The 16,138-nt window shown below is 38.6% G+C and overlaps 1 protein-coding gene across 1 annotated transcript in view; it reads left to right on the top strand.

The window, feature by feature from the left end:
* The window catches only part of waplb (WAPL cohesin release factor b), a 52,840-nt gene extending 40,167 nt beyond the window's left edge, over window positions 1–12,673 (top strand). Inside the window, exons 15-20 of the mRNA XM_079595904.1 lie at window positions 1,472–1,587; window positions 2,629–2,802; window positions 3,025–3,232; window positions 8,318–8,406; window positions 9,338–9,433; window positions 10,907–12,673. Coding sequence (XP_079452030.1) covers window positions 1,472–1,587; window positions 2,629–2,802; window positions 3,025–3,232; window positions 8,318–8,406; window positions 9,338–9,433; window positions 10,907–10,972 — 749 coding nt within the window. The 3' untranslated portion in view covers window positions 10,973–12,673. The remainder of the gene's footprint in view (window positions 1–1,471; window positions 1,588–2,628; window positions 2,803–3,024; window positions 3,233–8,317; window positions 8,407–9,337; window positions 9,434–10,906) is intronic.
* The last annotated feature ends 3,465 nt before the right edge of the window (window positions 12,674–16,138 follow it).

Raw genomic sequence — 16,138 nt, 5'->3', positions numbered from 1 at the left:
CATTCCATTGACTCCCATTCATTTTGGCGTCACTTTGACAGTGAACAACTTTACATCTGAGGCGTCCAAAGACTCCATTTGTCCATAATTAATTTCTAAAGAAACACGACAATGTATAAAAGGCTCCATTACTTTGTATCTTACGTTATGACCTCGTAGAAGCCGTTTTTGTAAAAATAGGCTAACGATTGCGTCATAATCACGAGACTATCGCACAAATGAGAAATTACCGTATAGACAGGCGGAGAAGCTTGCAAGCAATCGGGGGGACTTGGAGGCATAAAGTCAAGGGAGAAGCCCATAGAGAGTGATAAAGTTGCTCCTGCTGCTAGCTAATGGACAGCTAATACTCACGCTCTCCGTCTCTGCGAGATTCAGAAGGGAATGATTCAGATTTCTCTCGGCACAGCTACTAGAACATGGACAACTGTCAGACACGTTGCCTACGTCATCAAGCTCAGTTTGAGCCTGCGCAGAACGCCTGGCAATCAGGAAGTGAGTGCTTCAAATGGGCTTCACTTTTCTCCATTGAAATCTATGGGGTCGCTGTGTCCATCTTATATACTGTCTATGGGTAATACTGGCCTGTTGTTTTACAGTCGAAAAAGTAACGGAACACAAATACTTAGGTATTTGGTAAGGGAAAGGTAGACGGGAGAGTTAAAGAGTGCTTCTGTGAGGGGGTTGAGATTGCTGCAACTCCAGTTAAAAGAAAACTTCAAGAGAGAAATGGCGCAGACTCTGGACAAGGATGGAACTTTAGCGTGCATGTTCACTCACGTCATCAAATGGAGTATACTTTGAAAGGCTATGAGTTTGACTAAGCATATGCCAGCGTTCAGGTCACGTCAAAACGTAAAGAATACTTTTTGGCTTTAGTCAAGAATTTGGAACCTTTCCCACAGCAGCTCGATAGCATTGTGACTGCCATTTTGCGAATGCGTTTTCTGACCATTTATTATTTTATTTTTTTACTGCTTTAATGTGTTGTCCCTGACAGAGGTTCTCCAGCACACTGATCCAACTAATCAGTAATAAAATGCACTATTGGTTATCAATTAGTCATTACAGACCTATGTTGCTGCTTTTAGTTAGTTACTCCCTAACACTGAACTGTAATATGTGCTGGAAGCTGAACAATCAGGCAACTGGGCCGCAGTAACTGTCTCATTACATTATGCCTAATAGAACGTTTGTTATTCTGCTTTTGAAAGGCTTAAAGTCAATAAGAGTCTTTTGGCTTCCTTGCATGGGTTTTGTTCGATGTGCCAAATGGATTTCTGTTAGCAGTGCTGCTTTGGCTAGCTGCTCTCTATTATTGCTGCCAAACCCTTTAGCATAATGCAGGAGTACTCGGTCATAAGCCAAATGTGAGCAGCTTGGAGAACAACAGTCAGAGAAAATCCCTGATTAACCAACTTTGAACTTGTATATGCAGCAGCCATTGAGTGCGTTTTCTGTCTGTCTGTAGAATGGGGCAGCACAAAGACAGGCGAGCAGGAGGAGTTACTCATCACAGCGCTGAACTGTGTGCTCAGGGTCCCACAGTACCTGCCGCCGGAGCAGAGGTTCGATATCAGAGTCCTGGTGAGTACACAGCTATACTAATATCAGTCAGTGTTAGTATACATTCAGTGAGGATCAGCGGTGTCCACTAGGAGTTCCAGAGTGCTTTCAAACGTTACAAATGAAAAATCCATACTGTGGTCAGACTGGTAATAAAGGCTATGTGCTGGTTCAGATATATACAATGTTTTTTTTTGTGAGGAATATGCTGGTAAGTATAAAACTGTTGGCTCAACCAAAAAAATAGAACCCCCCTAAAAATAACAACCTTATGCATTTTTTTTTTTTTTTTTGTCATGGCAACTTCAAATGAGATTGTTCAACCAACAAACTATATTGAGTTAGAGGAACTTTATTATTTGTAACAAACAAGTTTAAGTTTATTACTTTAAAAATGTTGCTCTAACCGCACGAGTTGTAGCCCTGGAACCAGTTAATCTTATATATTTCAGTTACAATCCACAGATATCATAGCACATGCTTAGTGTAACTTAAGTAACTTTCAATGATCAACATTGTCAACAGAACGTATAGGTTTAATTAAATCCATTAATTCGAATTTTTAATTTGCAGTCATGCATTTATTTAAGTTGTGGTAACAGGTCCCCTGAATTAATAATTAGCGTGGTTATTAGTATTGTTTGTTGATTGTAATGCGTTAATACACCTTCCATTAGGAACAAATTAATTCGTTAAAGTTCACAAAAAATATCTGCATAGTGCCTAGCAGTTGTTTGCATTATAACTTAAACTGCTAGGCACTATGCAGATATTTTTTGTGAACATTAACAAATTAATTTGTTATAAAAGTTATAATGCAAACAAATATTATTTGTTTGTCAAATATAATACAATTTTTTTTGTTTTTGTTAACCAAATACTACAAAGGCTATTTTGCCAATAAGAATACAATAATTTTTTTTTAATTTTTTTTTATAATTTAAAATAAAATATTTTTATATTTGTCCAACCCTATTTTGTAAGCATTTGTGCAAACCAGTTGTGTGTGACATTACTGTTAAAGTGAAACCAGGTTTTGTGTTTGTTTTATTGTGTGTGTAGGGTCTGGGCTTGCTCATTAATCTGGTGGAGTACAGCGCAAGGAACAGACACTGTCTAGTGGAGCTGCAGATGGAGGGAAGTGATGTCTGGGACTCCATGTGTGTGTCTGACAAAGAGGAGTTGCAAACTCTGCAGACAGAGAGATCTCTCGGTGCCATTGCTGCTTTGGTGAAGGTATAAACACAGACATACAGAAAAACTAATGATTTATGCTGGACTTTTCATTAATGCTTGTTTGGATTCATAGAAATGTAAATATGTAATAGAATAGCATTACTATTAGTGGTGGGAATTATTTTATTTTTTTAAACTGTTTACCAATTTTTTTCCCCCGTCACTAATTGGTTCACAAACGAATCATCAGTAATTAGTTTTCCTCTGTTTCTGTATGAATAGCTTTTCCTTCAGAGAGAGCATGCGGCCATTTTGGCAGAGGCGGAGACGGATGACTTCATCAACGATGCGCCAAAGCCCCAATTGGATCAGAGCGGAGAATGGAAAGAAACAAATGAAGAGATTCAGTGGGTGGCTTCAGAGAACAACAACCAAGGACAACAGGACAAGAAGAAAGAAGAGGAGGATGAAGAACTTGATCTCAACAAAGGTAGACACTCACTATAACTTGATACTAGGGAAATGCAGCCATGCCAGGTAGTTTTGCTTCATCTATGAGCCACTTTGATGGGCGACCAATCTCAGATTGGACCAATGAACGAATGCTGTTGTTGAAGTTGCATATTAGATTTTGAGGAACAGATTAAAGAGAAGCTGGTGAGATGCTTGCCTTCAGTTTTGACTTTGACATCTTCAGGGCCGCTCATGCCCCAAGTGTAAACACACTTAATGTGCATGCACACGCATGTCAGTGATTTCTAAGAGAGGAATTTTATATTACTTTTGAGAGCACCAACTGAACTCAGACCTTCTCAGGACCATTTAGCTTCTGCATCAAGAAACCAAAATCGCCTTTAGATAATTTTTGTTAAAGCAGCACTAGGTTACTTTTCTTTTTTTTGCTCTCGGGGTCCCCCTACAGTTGGGAAACAGTATTGTCCTCTACTACTGTCGTAAACTCTGTCATCCTACATGCACGTGCATTTGTTGACAACCATGATAGCCCTGAACACTGTAGGAGGAGTTCACATGCAGGTGCTCTGCTTGCGTCGCGTGTGAAATGTCTTCATCCAGGTACAGTGGCATATATTTCAGCATGTCATGATATGAATATAATTTCATGGGTTTTTTTTTTTTTTTTCAAACGACAAATGATCGCGATGCTCACGTTTACAAGCCAGCGTCATTATAGTAGCCTAGTCTATTGGTTACCGTTTTACTGAATCTATATAATACTTCAATGCAATGTTTGAGTGGTAGATATAATAACCATATATCGTCAATATTATAATATCAAGCTACCATAGATGATTCTGCAAATTTTACAAATCGATTTGCAAATAAACAAATATCACAGACATGTTAGGTATCCTAAAATATTATTTTGTACATCTTATATATTTACTTGCAAGAATGTAGCCCCTATCAAACGTGTACACGCCCTTTAGACATAGGCTTTCATTTGATATTTGAACGTTCGCATCGGTCGGGCATAGGGTTGCCACCTTTGATTTGTGAAAAACCGGGACATTCAGATTATTATTATTTTTTGGGGTCTGAGTCTGAGTTGTAGGTTGTAAATAGTATTTTCTTTGACACTGGTGGCTCATCCGACTTTGTTGTGTTATCCTCATAGACAGTGGTTATCCTCCTCGTCCGTCTCTCTCCCCATTTCACACAATAGATGTAAATAGACAGTTTTTAAAAAGCTAGCAACTAAACTCACACTGTATCATCTTGGATGTGTGTTGATGCGCGCGCGCGACCGACCGACAGCACAGGCAGTTGCTAGGCGATAAGTTGAGCTTCTAATCAAATAAAAGTAAACGCCTGGCATTGGCCAATCCACGGTTTTACCCATTTTTACCATGGTTTTTACCCGTTTACGGACACAGGATTGGATGTACTGTACACAACTATGAAGAAAACACAGTAGCGGTAGACGGAAACAGTTTAATTTGAAACCAGGAAATTCTACTTTAGAAGTAGCAGCTAACGTATATTTTCACAAAAAAACGGGACAATTCGTGTCCCGGCGAAAGAATATGAATTTTCTGGGACTGTCGCTCAAAAAAGAGAATAATCCCTGGAAAACATCGGGCACCCCTCCTCCTCCTTCAGCTCACGCCAGCGAGGAAACGCTGGCCCAATGTTGATCCTCGTTCTGCCTTTAATACGATCACTTTCTCGTTTCCTCTTGTTGCTTTCCTCCGACAAAACCTTTGCTTTCTTGCTTTTCTGTGCTGCTTTGGCCATGACTATAACATTTGGCAAACAAACGCTAGTTTGGCTCGCACGTCCGATTTTAAGGAAGTGGGGGTGGTGGTGGAAGTGACGTATATGCCGTAAAGCAGTCGAATTTTGTAGTTCTCTTTGTTCGCCGGTTACTACCCGAAACCCGAAGTTTAAAAGTACGATTAAAAACGCTACAGACCCCGTCAGGCTATGGCAGACGTGTCATTCAACCTATTGTAAGTCGATGTACCATCACAAGAGACTTGGAAATATATTATTAAGGTTGAAAAGTTACCTGGTGCTGCTTTAATGCAATTCCGATTTTAGTTTTCTGAATGTTACAATACAAAGCTAGTCTAATGCAGAGATAACATTATGTAATAATCATCTGTAGTTATCGAGTGCAGGCTCAGAGATAAAGCTGCTTGTGCAAGACCTTTTTGTGTATATTCAGCCTTAAAGGGTAAGTTCGGTATTTTACACTTAAAGCCCTGTTTACAGATCGTATCTGATGAAATAGAACGGTTAAGATTAAAATTTGGACACATGCTCCTGTCCCGAGAATTTTAGGTTTAGTTCGCTTCCCCCCCACACCCCCACAATGGTTGTCTATGTGCACTGGAAGATTCCTTCCTAAAAACACATTAAACTTTCGTTTACAAAGATGTGAAACTCACCGAGTGGTCAGGGGTGTTCACTGGTATGTGCACTCAAAAATCGCTGAAAAAGATGTATTCCAACAGGTTTTATCGTAGTTTTTGTCCAACTCCATTAAGTTGTATTGGATTCGCTGTGTGAGGTAACGTTACGGTATAACTCCGCCGCGGGAAACGGAAATGGGGTTGTTTGTATGCTTTTTGTAGTCTTATGCAGTCGCGGACGCGGTATCGTAGGCTAAGCTATCTAAACATTTTTACAAGATCGAAGCTATCTGTGTCAACTTAGAAATGGATTCCGAGACATTTAAATGGGAGGATGACGGTTTTGAGATCGATTTTGATGGACAGGGTTATAGGTTTGAGCCTGAATATTCAGAGGAGGAATTTCTGCAAAGAAAGGCAGAGTTTGAACGGCAGTTGACAACGGAGTCCAGTGTTACGCCTGTTGCCGAAGCTGCTGCTGTCTCAAGGCTTACAGGCACTTGATGGTGTTCTTTTTGCCACGAATCTTCCCGCAATTCGGAACTGCACAAATTCGCCACATTATTAGCTGTCTGTTTGTAATGCTTTCAATGAAGACAGCGATCTTCTGCTTCTTCTGTGTATATGCCCGTGGTTTGCTTGCAATTGGCAAAGGTGCATTATCGCCACCAACTGGGCTGGGCTCTATTATTCAAGCTTTCAACGGAAGAATCACGGGTGTGACGCGTTTGGCAAAATAGGTCCACAAAAGCTAAATAAACCTAAAATTCTCAGGACAGCAGCATGTGTCACAATTTTTATCTTAATCGTTCTATTTCATCAGATACGATCTGTAAACAGGGCTTTAAGTGTAAAATACCGAACTTGTCCTTTAAGGCCCTTATAAACTCAAGACAAAGTTATTTTTTGTTCTTCACTTTGGGGTAAAAAGAAGTTCAGCATATGTGACCAGCGAATATACTGTTAGCGAACGTCCTGACGCTGAGAGCGCTGGTTTGATGAATATGTAAAAATGTGCTACACGCTTTCCTTACAACGGTAAATAAACACAACATAAATGACAGCAGTGAGAAAACGGCAGTTAAGAAAGCATCTGATCATAGTGATGTGGAGATGATTGCACCAGCTCTGCAATTCAGCACTCCAGTAAAGTTATGTCACATTTATTTATATAGCACATTATACAATAGATTGCTTTAAATCAAGCTGTTTACAGTATTAAACATGAAAAACAGTGTCAGTGTCTCTTTCAATTAGAATTACAACCTCAGTTTACTATAAAGCGACTCTCCAGTGTATTCATGTTTTTACTTGCGATGGACTGAACAGAAGAAATGAAGAAGAGGTGGAGTCTCAATCACATTTACCTATTACATCATTGCCATGGATCAATGGTAGTTTGATGAAATTTACCAGCCAGAGCGATCTTTTCCAGAAAGTTCGCTTTGGCAAGTTGTTTCAAACTCTCGAAACGAACACAAAACAAACTTCGTTTTGGCCTGATTTTGTTCGAAATGTCGTCAAGCATGTTCGTTTTTTCGATTTCGCTTGAAGTATATCAGAGCATTATATTGGGGCCTTTAGTAAGTGTGTGTCGTGACTCATGTTAGTTTTCTTTTGGTGTTCTACAAACTTCGCTTTGCAAAACACTATCTGTGTCCCTGCAACGCGGAGCATGTTTCCTCTAGACTGGCTCCGCCCTCCTACGTGCTTCCGCTCAATTTTAATTTTCATTCAGAACTACGTTTGGGATTGTGGTATATTCTTGGGGTTTCTCCAGTCAATTTTTTACTGGTCCAATCAGCGAACAGCGGGAGTGGCTGAGAACGATGCGTTGAGGTTGTGCGCTAGTTTGAGTCGTCATATGTCACGACCAAACGTTAGCGATTGGTTATGGCAGATCCAGAGTGACTCTGGGCAGATCCAATAGTTTTAAACTTCAACAGAGTACCCGCTTTCAAGGAAGTTAACGCTTGTCAATGGAGAGAGGCCAGACTCTCTGTACAAATTAAATGTACGGGAGTCTGGAAGAACCAGGCTATGTTTCCACCAGTAAGCTGGTGTGTGGTGGGCGTTCTGGCGCAATATGGCTGCCGTCGCATCATCCAGGTGGATGCTGCACATTGGTGGTGGTTGAGGAGATTCCCCCCTTCTATGTAAAGCGCTTTGAGTGTCCAGAAAAGCGCTATATAAATGTAATGAATTATTATTATTATGTTTCCTCTGCAGTCTTCCTTATTGCTAAGAGACTAAGGAGTCAACTTTCACCCAAGCATTTGGACATGCTTGTTTTGTAACAATATAAACGCAACCATTATATGCAGATATATTTATGTACATTCTCTACTTTTTTATTAGCCTTTTTCATTTGCTCTGTGTGAGTTTAAATGCTTTGGTTCTATACTTATTTTGTTTGTGCATTGCTTCTAAACGCTTTCAAGAACAAAACAAACAAAAAAGGGTATATTGTATGCTGCTTGTGCATATAATTATAATCTTGTTCTGAAATGAAAAAAATCTTAGTAAATAAAAAATCTCTTCAATATCTTTCTCATTAAACCTAATTTAAATAAATTGGATATTCCTTTATTATGAGCTCAAATATTATTGAAAAATGCCTTAACCCTTAGTAAATATGCAAACATCTTATCTGTTTTGAAATTATTTTGAGTAATATGACATGTGATTTTTGTCTCCAGCTCTTCAGCATGCTGGCAAGCACATGGAGGACAGTATTGTGGCGTCATACACTGCACTGCTTTTGGGCTGTCTGTGCCAGGGGAGCCCTGTAAGTAACACACTCACGTACCTAAATGTTATCCATTTTGTATCTCTGATGCATGGTTTGTATCGGTGTCTTCTTAGAATCGACATTTTCCTCATAAAGTATAAAGATTTATCATTTAGGTCAGGTATGCATTCAGCTATGCAAGACTACAACCTTTCATCTACATACCTTTCTGTCCTCTACAAGTGCTCACTAGTGCCCTCAATCACTTAAAGGTCAGAACAAACCCAGACTGGACCAATATAAGCAAAGCATTTGTTGGTGCAGAGCTTTTGCTGTTCAAATTCCTTTGCAAGATTTGAGGGTTGTTTGTCTAAATTGCCGTTTTCAAGTTTCTAGGGCAGGTATCAGAAGAAAGCCCCTGAGTTGTGTTTGCCAGTATTAATGGCTTTATTTTCAGGACGTTAATAGGTGGGCTGTTGAATTGTCTGTAATGGACTCCTCTGTTTCTCTTTCACACCACACTGTTGCTTTCTGACTGACGTGCACGGCCATTATCTGTCTCGCCAATAAACACTGCCTAGACGCAGACACAAAACGAGATGGCATTTATACTCGTATTTCACACACTTTTCCTTTTGGATGCATGTTTGCACACTTTGAAGGTCAAGTTTGATTGTTTTTGAAAAACAAAGCAAATTGACTCAAAGTAGGATTTCTTTTGAAAGGCACATCATCCTGTTAGCACTTTAGATTCTTGTTAGGAGGCTTTCGGAAGGAGGGACATATTTGAGTTTGATGTGTTTTTGAAGAGCGAGTACTATGGAGACTTTTTTGGAGCGTACTGAAAAAATTATGGCCAGAGATGCAGTGCTGCTGCTTTGATCAACAGAGACTTGCTTTAAAAATCTCCAGACTCTCTTTCAGCACTGGCCTGCAGTGTACTTTAACCTCGCAGGAGGAACAGGTGCTAATTCTGTTTCTCTTTCAGATGAATGTGACTACTGTGAGGGAGAACCTGCCAAAGGGGGATTTTTCGGTCATGACAGAGATGCTGAAGAAGTTCTTGAATTTCATGAACCTTACAGTAAGTACACAAGTGATTGACCAGTATAATATTCTCAATGGGCTCTGCAGGGGATGCTGAAATTTTCATGATAATTTCAGTAGTTGATACCATACCAGCGAAATGTCTCAATTCGCAAAAAAAGGTCAATATCACTGTTATGTTAAAAGAGTGCTGAAGGGATGACGCAATTTTGTAGGCCAAGCCGGAAGTCACCATCACCCTGGATTTTTGCTGTGATGACGTTTAGTTTCCATGACAAACTCTTTAGTAGTACCATTTTCAGGCATTTAAGCAAAGGCCCATTGACTTTGGGACAGTGGGACCGGAAGGTCAAAAATGCGAACTCATTCCTTCAGTGCTCAATTGTATGATTTTAAAATGATAATCAGCATATCTAAAATATAATATGGTAACACTTTACATTTACAATATGGTTCCATTTGTTAACATTAGTTAATGTATTAACTAACATGAACTAACAATGAGCAATACATTTGCTACAGTATTTTTGTTAATATTATTTAATAAAAAATACTGTTGTTTATTGTTTGTTCATGTTAGTTCACAGTGCTTTTACTAATGTTAACAAATACAACTTTTGGTTTGAATAATGTATTAGTAAATGTTGAAATTAAAATTAACTTATTGTATTGTTCATATTAACTGTTAACCAATGACACCTTATTTTAAAGTGTTACTTTAAGTGCAAATAATGACTTTATTATAAAAGAGCAATGAAGAATTTGCTGCAAGTTTTTTTTTTTTTTTTTTTTTTATTATTCATTTTATGTAAAAAAATAAATAAAAATAAAATGTTGTGCTTGGACACAATAAACATGTACTTAATTTTTTTTTTTTTTGGAACTTTTACATGTGACCATTACACTTTATACACTTTATTGCCCTTATGCTTGCTACATGTATTGACTATAGTAATAACAGTAAAAAAAGTGTAACTATACGCAACCAACACAGTGTCTACACCAGACGCGAGTGATGCTGTCTACTCTGATGCGGAGCCGTGTTGCACGACATAACAAATTCGAGACAGTAAACTGATATCCTATTCTATTTCTAACGTACTCCAATCGCTTACCGTACTTTGGAGTTGCTTTGTCACATATACTGTAGACGGGACACAACAACTGTCACTTTTGGTGAAGAGACGAAGTACATGTTGTTAATATTACTCAGTGCTTATTTGTGCAAGTACACTTGAACAAGGCCACATTAAAATAAAGTGTGATCATGAAAGTCCTCTTCTGTTAACTGGCTGAGTGGGTAAATTGAACCGCTATTATTTCAAAATGGCCAAAAATCGACTGAATAATCAGTATATCATTTAAAAAGTATGCAACATGAATATAGAAATATATGTGGGCAGGTATGCTGTAATATGAATACTAATCTTCTGCCTCATTCGGTAAAGAAAACTAATAACTAATAAAGTTATACTTATTGACTGACCAATTGTGTCTGTGTCTTTTACAGTGTGATGTGGGCACCACGGGGCAGAAGTCTATCTCCAGGGTCATTGATTATCTGGAACACTGCTAGTGTTTTTATGGAGCTCCACGCACAGACCTCAGCACACCCCTGCCCAATCCGACACACCTGGAAAACAACCCACCATCATCATCCACCAGTTCCTCATTCAGACTGTAAAGAATGAAGTTTAAAGCACATCACACACGGAACTCTATTAAAAGGAGCTGTTTTCATCGAGTTTGTCACAAGTTGTTCATCCGTTTCGTCTTCGAATGTTTTCGTAACGGCATAATTGTGTTTCTCACATCACAACCCTCCTTAATCTGCCGTCTATTGATCAGTCGCCTTGGAAGTTCGTTTTCATTGGCAGAAATAGAGTAGCTTTGATAAAACTTGTTAAAGGATGTCTTCCCCTCTGTTTGTTTAATTCCACTTTCAAGTCTGTAAATTCAAGAGCGCTCAACACTGACCTGACCGATTGCCAGGGTGAATCCAAAACAGCATTCGCAATTCTGGTCCTCTTTGAAATGCCGTGAAGACATGCCCTCCTGGTTCAAATCCATTCTCTCCACTTCAGGATGTGCTCCCTTTGTGTTGCACAAACTCGTTTTTAATCGATAGCGCCGTGTCAAAGGTCTGCGAATGAATAAATTACATCGCTTTCCATTTCGCGAGGGCAGGAAAGGGACAAAGCGTTTTTGGAATGTTTTAGTAGTCGTGACTCACAACCATATAGTCCAAATGCCATAACGTTAACTGTGAACTTAACCCTGATTTCCAAATATTATAAGGCTCAAAATCAACAGTAAAACTCATTAATATCATACAACAGCTTGGCTGCATAATCGTATTGTGCTTGAGAGAGATGATTTGGGTCATGGCTACATGGTAACCCAGGTTCTGTGAAAATTCTTTTTGCATGCGCTGCTACTGTGGTTTGGTTGGAGCCAAAGTTGCTGTGAACGTTAAACGCAGATTTACAGAACACTGGTTACCAGCCATCTAGCCATGGCCTTGATGCTCAACTAAACTGAGCCACGCAACAAACTTTCATCCCACATTTGACTAGTTTGTGTCATAAAAGCAGAATTTGTCCATCATTGTTTATGAAGGATTGATTGATTGTTTATTATTTTCTAATAGATAGAATTTAGCACTTGACGTCTCTTTGATAAAGCCAGTACCATTTTGACCCAAACCGTTCTCGTCTTCTCAAGTTTGTGTTTTCAGAAGCTCTCCATTGTTTGTTCGCCTCTCAAGTGATCACTCTCAACAGTAAGCTTTGCGGAGGCTCATTTTAATGTCAGATGATCAAGACGTTTTGCTGCCGTTGTAACTTCTTTTTCAATGCATACAGCTTGGCAAAAGCAAATCTAGGGTCATTTTTCCCCTCTCACTGCTTAACTGTTTTAATTTGACTCTGTTAAACAACACTATGAGTTGAGTATTTTGTTGGTAGTCAGTGTCGAATTCTGGGTCAGTGAGCTCCAAACATCACCACGGGATGAATCACACAGCGGGGGGGGGGACTGAATGAAGCAACCTGAACTGTAAATACTCGTGTAAATATTGGCTGTTGGAGAACTAGATAGACTACTTTTCTGAATTCAATTGTTTTATTTTATACCGCGTTTTTCTCAGTTGTGTTCTTTGAGGTAAGCGTTATCGAAAAGCCAACTGCAGGAACATGAAATTTGTACCAATTTCAAAATAATGTCTTTGGTTACTTGTACATAATTTTAACGCAAATAAAAATTGCTACTTTCAGTACTTTTTACGTGTCGTTTTTGGTGTCTGATTGGCATATTACGATTAGGCAAAATATAATTATTACTATTGGTACTAAATCCACTATTTAAAAAATGTATTGTGAACTCAAGAGCAAAAGACAAACGTTTTCCTCTGAAAATATTTATTTGTATAGCATAAAAGGAGAAATATATCATTAATTACAGAATATTTATATTTTACTACAAAATGTCCAACAAACAAACGATGTTTAAAGCAAATAGAAAAACACTGAGAATGTTATTTTGCTCCATTGCTCCTCTCCAGATAGTGAGAGTCCACTATGAGTTCTGGCGTTGTGGGGTCACAGCAAGTGGGCCGCCTGAGATTCCCAGCATATGATCTTATCCTACAGGCAGGAACGGTTTTCTGCTCTGGTTTGGTCTCTTCAGTGTCCGTTGAACCCTTCACGATGACCGGATCCTGCACGGCCACGGTTAACGCTGGGTAACTGAAATCCGGGTCGCAGTCTCTTTCCTCCAGCAGCTCGCTCAGAGTACTGATGTAGATCTGCGCCATCTGAAGCGTCTCAGACTTGGAAAGCTTCCTGTCGCTCTCCACGTTAGGAATGACGCTCCTCAGGCGGTCGAAGGCCACATTCAAGCCCAGCATCCTCCTCCTCTCTCGGGCGTTAGCAGCCAGGCGGCGACGTCTCCGGGCTCGGGCGATCGCGCTCTGGTCTTCGTCGGGATATGCGAGTCCGGACAGCCGGAGTTGGACGAGAGCGCACGGGTCACAGCTCGCCCTGCCCTGATCCCTCTCCTCCCTCCAGCCCACTGCCGTTTCGGGATGTGGCACAGAACGGGCTTTCTCTGCCTCTTTCCAAATGAGCTGCGCGTAAGAGCCGTCTGGACGGGGCATGCTGAACACTTGAGGATGAACTGTGTCTCCAGAGCACAGAAGAGCTGTATTTATTGAGGAGAGGCCCCACGTAATGAGAGGCGGGTGTGCGAGGGTCGTGTGCGCTGAGAAATGAATAGAAATGAGTCTCTTTGATAATGACCACAGGGAGTCTATTAACCCAGTTCATCAAAAGTGGATTAGATGCGTGTGAGTGATCTCTGACGGGCCTCCTGACACTGAGGTAAGCAGATAACTGCCGCTTAACAGCTACACACATATCAATAAACAAATGCACTTGTTATACAACACACACCTCATTTTATTTTGATTTTCACATTTTAGAGTGTTAGTACACTCTAACTCGCTGGCTGCTTTTTTTTTTTCACAGGTCAGTCCAACGCATATATTTAAATAAATAATTTTAAAGTAAAACACAATATTTTACCTTAAGAGTGTTTTTAAGATCATTAGAAAACCAAACTGGTAATATTAGAATGTCTTCGTGTGTTTCTGAAACTACGGGCGCTTTTGACTCCCAAATTAAAAAAAATTCAACACCTATTAATTCCTATGAATTCACCATCACAGTCCATAATACATATAAAACTGAGATTAAGATTTTAAAACTAACATGTTTATTTTCTCTTGCAAAATATCCTTACCGCAACATTACAATAATGTTAATTTTATACACTTTTTTTTATTTTCTATAAAAAGATTACTTTCAAGATTTGTCCATTTTGCAAAAACTGATATTAAAGAGTACAGGTAATCTGATTTTCGATGATTTTCTTTATGCCATGGAACATTTTGACACTTTTTCATGCACGCCAAAAATCAAATATTTAGCTTTTTATTAAAAATATTGTCATTTTATTGTGTAAATCATCTCTGCTGAAGTGTTAAAATAAAAATGATGATAAATAATTAAAATAAATCATTGCTGTGGTAATGACAGATTGTGTTGGTATTGGTCACAATGTAATGTCACGTGTTAATAATGTAACCTAATGATTAGTTCACTTTCAAAAAATTTTTTGCTGATAATTTACTCACCCTGATGTCATCCAAGATTTCTTCAGTCGAATAGAAATTTAGGTTTTTGAGGAAAACATTCCAGGCTTTTTCTAGAATGGTCTTCAATGGCAACCATCTATCCCAATCTTCAAAAGAAGGTTCAAATGTCCGTCTCAATGCAGCATCAAAGTCTCTACACGATCCCAGTCGAGAAATAAAGGTCTTATCTAGCGAAACAATTGGTAATTTTCAATTTAAAAAAAAAATGTATATACTTTTTAACCACAATTGTTCGTGTTGTGCTGGTCTGCGACGCGCCACGTCCGTCATCACATCAGACGGACATTTGAACCTTCTTTTGAACATTGGGATAGATGGTTGCCATTGAAGTCCATTCTGTGTAGAAAAAGCCTGGAATGTTTTCCTCAAACCTTAATTTATTTTCGACTGAAGAAAGAAAGACATGGACATCTTGGATGATATCGGGGTGAGTAAATTATCAGCAAAAATAGTTTTGAAAGTGAACTGATCCTTTTAAGGCCTTCAGCATTTGGTTTCAGTACTTGTTTCTTTTGTTTATCCTCCTGTCTTTTCTGATTTAAGCTGTTAAACTATGGGAAAGTTTTCAGTGATCCAGTATTTATTCACAATTTATTCAAACAAACCAATTAATTCAAACACCAGTCCAAAACGGCACTAATGTAAAGAATGCCAGAGAATCTCGAGATGTCAGAGAGAATAGAGCCCCACATTGTGTTTTTAATTCCAGTGTGTTACTTGCTTTAAAACACAAACTCTGTCATATTCTGTCATTTTTTGTTGACGTAGGCCTACATTGTTCGTACAGCCAGAGCGTAGGCTACATACACGGCCTTCAATCGTATTGTTTACTTTGAAATACGTTTACTTTAGCAAATTATGATGATGATGTGTTAAACAAGATAAATGCTGTATGCTTAGTTTCACGACAAGTGTGCGATTAATCGCACAACAAAAGTGTGATTAATCCGATTCAAAATGTATCGATTGACAGCACTAAATGTGTGTATATGTATGTATATATATATATATATATATATATATATATATATAGGCTATATAGTATATATACGATAAAGTACACGCACACCACTATCACTATGTAGTCTGTATTATCACTGTACTTTATTTTATATGTATATAAAATCAATGGTTTTATCTTTTTTTTTAATGATACTTACTTTAATATTTTGCATTAACATTCATACATTTTACAATCACAACTGGAATTACAAGAGCAATGATGCTAACAAAACACATTAACAATCAGCTCCAAACAAATAAAACAAATTGTTTAATTATATTACTCCTTACTTTAAATAGCTGGCTCACAATAAATAAACTTGGTTATTGTTCATAATGACTTTTGCAATAATGCGTGAGTGATAGTGGTTTAATTTAAAGCCTTTGTCTGTTCATACTGTATAATCTGCTCATTGTACATGAAATATTCTCAGGCAATAAAGTGCAGTTCATAAAGGTTTAATTGACAGGCGACATCTACAGCAATAACTCTAATCCAATTACGCAGAGAAGACACACCGCCAG

The sequence above is a fragment of the Phoxinus phoxinus genome (assembly GCF_949152265.1).
Source record: "Phoxinus phoxinus genome assembly, chromosome: 21".
Taxonomy (NCBI): Eukaryota; Metazoa; Chordata; class Actinopteri; order Cypriniformes; family Leuciscidae; genus Phoxinus; species Phoxinus phoxinus.
The sequence above is the reverse complement of the archived record's forward strand: the minus strand, read 5'-3'. Positions and strand labels throughout refer to the sequence as shown.